This window comes from Leiobunum rupestre, chromosome 2, assembly GCF_980474605.1.
Source record: "Leiobunum rupestre chromosome 2, qqLeiRupe1.1.hap1, whole genome shotgun sequence".
Classification (NCBI taxonomy): domain Eukaryota; kingdom Metazoa; phylum Arthropoda; class Arachnida; order Opiliones; family Sclerosomatidae; genus Leiobunum; species Leiobunum rupestre.
This window is the reverse complement of record NC_143385.1, coordinates 34,993,803-35,002,478: the sequence shown is the minus strand read 5'-3', so window position 1 is coordinate 35,002,478 and position 8,676 is coordinate 34,993,803. Positions and strand designations below refer to the sequence as shown.

The following is an 8,676-nucleotide window of genomic DNA, read 5'->3' as shown; positions in this document are numbered from 1 at the left end:
TAATTTATAAATTTTCGCTTATATTAGAAGGCCAAATTTTCCCTCGCCGTAGGAGCAATTTTTGCTAGCTACAGTCTTGAAATAAATTGTGCCTTTGTAATTAGGTAATAAGTCTTACTCATATGTTCTTAAAGGGTATACTGGAATTTTGGCTTTTTGATCAATTATGAAGTTTTGGAACATCACTGAACATGGTTTTTTACGCGTGTTCTATTTGCCGTAATCCACGAGTGAAGAAAACAACGTATCTTGCGTGGCTGAAACATTTACAGATTCTTCATGGAAATGTACCAAATTGTAGTTTTAAATGTGCCTTTATACCTTGCGAGAGCGTATTTCAAAAGCTTGCATCTTTGTAAAGGCATGTTTACCGAAATCACCTTGGGAAAAGTCAACGCGGTGCTGAGTGTTTGATGAATTATAACCCTAATGCGCAATTGGATGAAAATATAGATATATTACAGTCCGAAGCCCCCATGACTGTAAATATAGATCGAAACGAAATAAATATCGATGACCTTGAACGGAGCGCGGCTTTAATGGTTTTAGGTAATAGAGAAAAACATAAATTATCAAATTCCGCCGCCGCCAGTATCGCGAACAGTATTTCTGAGCTATTGGAGAATTCGATAGAAGTTTCTTACAACCTTTTACAAAATGATATAAATAACGAAATAGGGAAAAACTTTCACGTCAAAAAAATTACCAATGGGGTAACTTCTATTATAAAAAGTGAATACAGTCTGCACAAATACTGTAAAGAAAATTTGAATTTAATTGAGGCTGTAGAGTATTGCCTGGGAACTAGGAAAATTGGGCGATTGATTTATAAAGAAACCATAGGCTACATTCCTATTATTGAAGTATTAAAGCATCTTTTGTCCCACGAAGATGCTTGGATTGAATAATCAAAGGACAAAAACAGAAGTAATGCATATATTGTTGATTATGACGATGGTGCCATTTGCAAAGCACATCCATTATTTGGCCAAAACGACGAAATTTTAAGGTTACATTTCTATACGGATGAAGTAGAATTAGTTAATCCGCTAGGTGCAAAAAGGGGTAGGCACAAATTGTGCTTAGTTTATTATACCATCGGAAATTTCAGATCATTATATCGAAGTAAATTAAGTGAGTAGGGTCAGAATACCGATTCAAAAAGGTCCTGCCTCCGGGGGAAGGAAATGCAGAGCCAAAGGCAGGGGAGGCTGGGGGATGCAGGGAGGCAGGGGGAAGGAAATGCAGAGCCAAAGGCAGGGGAGGCTGGGGGATGCAGGGAGCCAGAGGGAAGGAAATGCAGAGCCAAAGGCAGGGGAGACTGGGGGATGCAGGGAGGCAGAGGGAAAGAAATGCAGAGCCAAAGGCAGGGGAGGCTGGGGGATGCAGGGACGCCGGGAGGCAGAGGGAAGGAAATGCAGAGCCAAAGGCAGGGGAGGCTGGGGTATGCAGGGAGGCAGGGGGGAGGAAATGCAGAGGCAAAGGCAGGGGAGGCTGGGGAAAGCGAAGAGGCAGGTTGATAAAATAGAGGTTTTGTATAGTGAAAATTTTAATGACGTAGAATTCTGTTAGTATATATAGACGGACACCAGGGTACAAATTAATTCAAACTCAACGGATCAACAAGTAAAAATAAGAAACCATCAAACGCAATGTAGGTATACGTCTTATTGAATATATCCTCTAAATATTCTCTAATCACATTTCTTATACAGAATGACTGCCGATCTATTGTTTGCTATTTCGTCGGAGAAATTCGTCGAAATTACTCCGAAGCTAGATGTACGACTGGGTCACAGAGACGTTACTACGGGGATTATTTTATCCGAAGCTAACTTCCACGAGCTATACCGAAAGAGGCACGATATTTTAGCGTTCTTCGAGAAAGACGACACCGCAGGTTCATCGTGGTTTTTCACAGGCTCCGAGACGCAACGTATTGAACTGCGAACGTATCAGGACTGTAAGATTTTAGACATCCGGGAAATGATACCTGGCTATGGGTAGATGTATGGAAAGCTCTTACCCACTAAAAAGGGTATCGCCATTGGATACAATCTCTCCAAAACTCTGATGGATTGGCATGATGACGTTGAAACGTATCTTAATGAAGCGAGACGGGTACACACTCTGATTAAAGACGGTATTATTGGACAATTGACCGATGGTATACGTAAATGTTGTTACGGATGTAGTGTAGCCCATCCCTCGCAGACCCAACACAACTGTCTGGAAGACTGGGAAATGCCTGTTGACATGAACTATGATACCGCGATAAGAAATTTAGATAATATCGAGATTTATAAAATTTTTACATTAAAAACATTTTTAAGTGATGAATTTTGGAAGTGCTTAGTTGCACGCGCCGTTTGCAACGCTAAACAATATTTGTATATAAATGCACCGTGATTTGAATAAAATGTGTCATTCTGTAAAATGGAGTTCAGCTTACAACACCCTTTTAATGGTTTAGTCGCGGGCGCTACGCAGTCTGGTAAAAGTTACTGGGTGGCTAATCTCATCAAATATAAAGATATATGTATTTCACCCCCACCAGATAGAATAATATGGTGCTATACCGAGTACTAAAACAATCTATTTAATTCGGTATTGGATCATACTCCCACAGTTGAATTTCATGAAGGTTTAATAGACGTGAAAATATTGGACCCTAACGTCAAGAACTTTGTCATATTAGACGATCTACTTTGCGAAATATCAAATAACAAGGACATAACGAATTTGTTTATACGCGGATCCCATCATAAAAACACGTCTGTCTTTATTCTCATGCAAAATTTGTATTATTCTGGGAGAGAAATTAGGACATAAAATTTAAACGCGCATTATTTGATTATATTCAAATCACCTCGTGACAAATCCGCGATATTTCATTTGGCTAGACAGATTTCTCCCACCAATAGTAAATACGTCATTGATGCCTTCCATCAAGCTATCGCTAGAGATTTTGGGTATTTATGGGTGGATTTAAAACCAACCACGTCAGATGATCACAGACTACGAACCGGACTTATACCAGCGGAAGAAGCTGCGGTTTTTGTGCCAAAATGAAAAGAGTTCACAACCATAAAGAGTTTTTAAAGTATCTAACTAAGTGTAATTCGTGTCAGAGAAATGCGGCTATCAAATATGCTAAGGGTGACGCGATCAAGGCAATTGTAGAATGTTGTATAAATGTTCTACGTGGGAATGTGAAACTGTCAGATGATCAGAAGAAACGACTGAGGAAACACCGTCAAAGCTTATGGAAGCTATCTAAAACCAATACCCTAGCAAAACGAAAAAATATTCTAATTCAAAAGGGTGGATTTCTCCCTTTACTCTTAGCGCCTATTCTATCTATTGTGAGTAGTGCCGCAGGCGCGGCTATTAGTAGAGCGATCAATAAAAATGGCTAGAAAGATGATCTTGGTCTCCGAAGAAGTTTACCGCCGGATGAACTCGCAAACAAAAGTTGATGAGAACTTGAATACGTACACAGTTTTGAATAACCAGAAGCTTAATCCCTCTCAAAAAGTGGATTTATATAACCACTTATTGCAACGTACTATTAATAAACGAACTAAAAAGAATGAAACTGCAATTCAACCGAAAAAGGACTGGTATTCTGAAATAGCAATTGCTGTACCAAATTCGCATCTTAAACCCGCCATCGCATTGCATAAGTGGATTCAAAATAATAGCAAGATTGAATGGTCATCAAATGGTGAACTGATGTATAAAGAAGGTCCAGTTGTCGGTTCTAATATTATGGACATTTTACATGATACTGTTAAAGACTATAAAAAGAAACCAAAACAAAATGCTGTCGGTATAGATCTCTTTTACGAATTGCTTACCAAAGAAAATATTCCCAAGTCTCTCATAAAAATAAATTCCCTTTTGAACACAATATCGACACTGTAGCCCATGCTGATATACCAAATTAATCACCAAATGTGAACCCCAAACAATTAGATTATTTTCCACCAAGTCCCGAATCTATCAATGATGGACGCGGGGTAATGAGTTGGCTTTCGTTGAAATAAAGAATAGAAACTAATAACACGAGTCATTTTATTTCATTTACGTTTCAAACTTCACTATGGAAGGTTGCAACGACCCTACCCCCACTTGGTTGTTAACCACATTAACCGTGTCATATATGAAGTCACCCAAAGTTATCACGGCATTTTTTTATTATTTATTATTATCGTTATTGAACTATTTGATTTCGCGCACTGGTATCTGGAACGAAATATGAACTGTACGAGAAATGGATAAACTGGAAGGAATATATTTCAATTTAAAGGACCCCGGAAGTTTCGGAGGTGTACGAGGACTTTATCGGGCGGCCAGAGCAAAGGGAGTTAAGGTATCCTTAAAAGACGTTCAAGAATTTCTAAATCGTCTAGATACGTATACACTTCACAAACCAGTGACACGCAATTTCCAAAGGAACAAGACTATAGTTTATGGAAAAGATGAACAATGGCAGCTTGATCTGGCAGACCTGCAGGACTTAGAACGTCACAATGACGGTTTTCGATATCTCCTATGTTGCATCAACTTATTTAGCAAATACGCTTTCGCTGTGGCTACCAAGGACAAGAAAGGACCAACGATGGTTACGGTGTTTAAATCTATTCTCGAATCTGGTCGAAAGCCGAAGATTATACAAACAGATCACGGGAAAGAGTTTTTATGCACAGAGTTTCAAAGAGAATTGAAACGAAGTGGAATCAAGTTTTTCGCGACGCATTCGGAAGTGAAAAGCAGTATCATTGAAAGGTTTAACCGCTCTCTAAAATCACGGATGTTTCGCTATTTTACACAATCTGATACGCATAGATATATCGACGTATTACCAGATTTATTAGATTCATATAACAACAATTATCACAGATTTATTAAATGCAAACCCACTGAAGTCACGAACGAAAATTCTAAAGAAATATGGAATAATTTATACGGGAAAGTGAATTTTTCACCCCAAGTTTCATTCCCCTTTGAGATAGGTGACTTGGTTCGAATGAGTAAGAATAAATTAACCTTTGAAAAGGGGTACAAAGCCAACTACACCGAGGAGTTATTCAAAGTCGTTCAGCAAATACCGAGAGACCCGCCGGTATATAAACTCGAGGATTTGAGCCCGGAGCCCATTTTGGGTGTGTTCTACAAAGAGGAAATACAGAAAGTCGGGAAGGACCTTGAAAATTGTAAATTTAAAATCGAAAAAGTGTTAAAAAAGAGAACGAAACCTAACGGAAGTAAAGAGCTACTAGTTCGTTGGAAAGACTTTGATTCTTGGGTACAAGAAATCGATTTATAATGAGTTTCTACATTACTTTACCGTCGGACTCATCTATGAGATACTTCAAAAACAATACCATAAGCAAGTTCCGAACGTATTTACCGGAACCTATAAAACTTCATGGGGCTTATGAAGTTGGCCTCGCTGAAATCAGTTATCCAAGGACTTCGAATAATATTAAAGAAGAATGTATTGTACGAATTTGGGACACTACATTTGTAACTGAGACAGATCCAAGACCCAAGAAAAAGAAGCCGAAAATTACGGATAAAACCAAAAAACATGAGGAAAAACCCGAAAACTTGGTTAAAATAGATCATAAAGATCAAGAGCGAGATATTTCTATAATTGTTCCTCACGCCACACCCATCAGTGAACGGGGAAAGAACATTGATAAAAGAGACTTGAGCGATAACAAACATGATATTAACATAATTATACCTCCTGGATACTATGGATCTGCGGAAGAATTAATCCAAATAATGTCAATCGATGATGACGGGCAATATTTTGATTCTAGAGTTGTTCTTTATTATAACAAACCTAATCGTCGTGTGGTAGTTGAAATGAAAGGTGAAAACCAACTTTATATCCCGCACGAAATTGCCATAATATTAGGTTTTACGAGAACACCGGGAAGGGACATTAGAGTGGTTACTTCAATGACAGCTCCGTTTAGCTGTGATATGGATGCCGGATTACATTCCCTCTTCATATACTCGGATATAATACAGAGCCGGTCGGTTGGAGACTCGGATGTTCCGCTTTTAAGAATTATAAGTATTCATGGAAAAGACGGAGATACTGTTGAAAAAGAGTTTTCGAGACCTCATTATACATTATGCCTGTCGCGAACAACAACTTCCAAACTATTGAAATTAATATCATGAGTGAAATGGGACATCCGGTACATTTTGAAAGAGGAAAAGCGCACGTCACACTCCACTTTAGACCTCGAAGAACTTGGACTCCACTGTAAAAAATAGTGGGAGGATCAAATCCCACTTCATTTACGACGAGAGTGTCAAAGGCGCAACATGTCTCCACATAGTTTAGACCGTGTTTCCGTTAGCGACTATCAAAACTATTACTTGGACACGGATCCATTCCTGTGTATAGAGGAATTTCCGCACAGAGAGGTAATACAGAGAAATACGGTATATATCCTTGAATTGTTACCTAATAATTATTATTACCAGGTTATGGATTTGGAAATATATTGGCTTCCGCATTTCGATCGGCCATGCCCATGTTTAAAAGGGGTGCTTCGTTCCTAGGACGAAATTTTTTAAACGCCGGAGCTAAAATTGCATCAGATGTCTCGAGTGGTGTATCTCTTAGAGAAGCGTTAAAAACCAGAGGTACCGAGGCGGGGAAAGAAGCTTTGAGAAGTGCAGCCGAAAAAGTGACTAAACTAACTGGAAACGGACGTAAAAGACGACGTAAAACGTCACCCATCATCAGTTCGGTTCGAACCAAGAAGAAGAGAAGGCCGATCCCTCAGCGCTCCGATATTTTTTCATAATGTCCCTCGCACATCCCAACTCTCAAAATAGTATTAGTTTGGAACTTGATTTATTTTTGGGTGATTACAAGATGTCACCGTTCAACTTTAAAAACTTCTCGCTAAATCAAATTGCCTTGTATGTCGACGGAAGCAGCGAACCGTATAAGCCGTTAAATCCAAACTTCAAAGATAACATGTACATGCGTTCGTACGTTAACCTCTTACTTCAAACTGGACAATGGAATATCGACGAGGGTAATTTCATTAGTCGTGACGAATTCGCCAACGGAAACGCTCTTTTCGTATTTGACTTAACACCCGATCTTAACGGAAGTACCACCGAATGTTTCAACCTTATAAAGAACGGAAACGTTAGACTCGAATTAATATTCGGTGAATCATTACCAACAACAGTTAGCGTCATTTACTACTCCGAATACCAATCCTTGATTGAAATTGATAAACACAGGGCGGTTGTATTTGAGCATAGTTCATAATGGACTCTCGACAAATTACCAAACATTGCCAAAACGTTCCCGTCTCTATTCATCGTGAACACTGATACTTCTAAAGGAGAAGGAGTCCATTGGTGCGTGTTAATATCATGTTAAAATAAATGTAAATTAACTAAACTAATTAATTTAGGTGTGTAATATACATTTCAAGGAAGCACAATACAACCTTTTTCGAAAGCTTCGGAAATTCACCGGACTTGTTCAAATTTAACTATTTTATAGAAAGAAACAGCTTAACTGTTACGTTCAATTGCAAGGAAATTCTAGTAAGACTTGTGGTGGATATTGTATATACTTCGCTATTAATATGTGTCGGGGAATAAAAATGTTTGAAATATTGGAAAGATTTTCTGTAAACAGAAATAAAAATGATCGTATGATTGAAGAATTTATGTATAAAAAATATTCAATAAATTTGTCGTAAAACATTTTATTTGTCATTGATTTTATAGTGACCATGGGCAAAAGTAGAAACACCATCGTCTAAAATGCATCTTTTATCGTCGCACGGGTTGAGACAGAGTTTGTTTTGGCGTATTGTCGTAACAACGTGTTTGTTGCTGACGATTCTTTTCATTTCCGCAACAGTCACTTTGCGGTTTAATAGACAGTCGCGATATTCAGCATGCCGAACGCGTTTTTTCACCACGTGCTTGCAGATTCCTTTGCAAGTTTTCTTTTCACCCTTTGACGATAAGATGGAATACATTTTCGGCCGAAGCCCACAAAACTCTTGAATTGGAGTTCCGTCAAGTTCATCTTTAAACTTTCCTAGTTTCTTTTTGTTTGTTTCATCATACAAAACGTGTTCTTTGGGGTACCCCGAAAAGTCATATTTGTCACTCTTTTCAGCGAAGTCCTTGTACAAATCCAGTGTTTCGATGTGATATGTCAGACTGTCTGTAATGTGGAAACACGTTAGAAAAAAAACATAGGATATGGATAAAGGTATACTAACCAGTATCAGTGAATAAAAGTTTAACTTTTTCTCCATACTGACGCCTTATCACATCGTAATGGAATTCGTACATTAGCAATTTTGAGAGGTCTAAAATGGTGAATCCTGTATATATGGGTCGGTTTAAAACCAACTTCTTTTTCACGAAATGGATTCCAACCAAATCATTTTGGAACAACGTAAATTTTTGGAATGTGGGTGAACTAGCTTTTTGATAGCCTTTTCAGCTGTCGTAACCAGTTTGAAATCAATACGATTTCTTAGGTTTTCCATAGTTTTTCCTAAACAAAAAAAATTTTAATTTTAATTAATTAATTTAATTACCAAAGACTGCATTGTTCATTAATTTGAAATAGTCTTTTTCAAACTCATTGGTGGCCAT

The 8,676-nt window shown here is 38.1% G+C and overlaps 1 protein-coding gene across 1 annotated transcript; it reads right to left on the bottom strand.

Moving 5' to 3' along the window:
* Positions 1-7,766: 7,766 nt before the first annotated feature.
* Positions 7,767-8,676, bottom strand: LOC149957432 (uncharacterized). The gene is made up of 4 exons (XM_090167028.1): positions 8,619-8,676; positions 8,474-8,575; positions 8,295-8,399; positions 7,767-8,236 (listed from the first exon to the last, which is right to left on the bottom strand). The coding sequence occupies exons 1-4, from the start codon at positions 8,674-8,676 to the stop codon at positions 7,767-7,769; spliced, it is 735 nt and encodes a 244-aa protein (XP_090023154.1).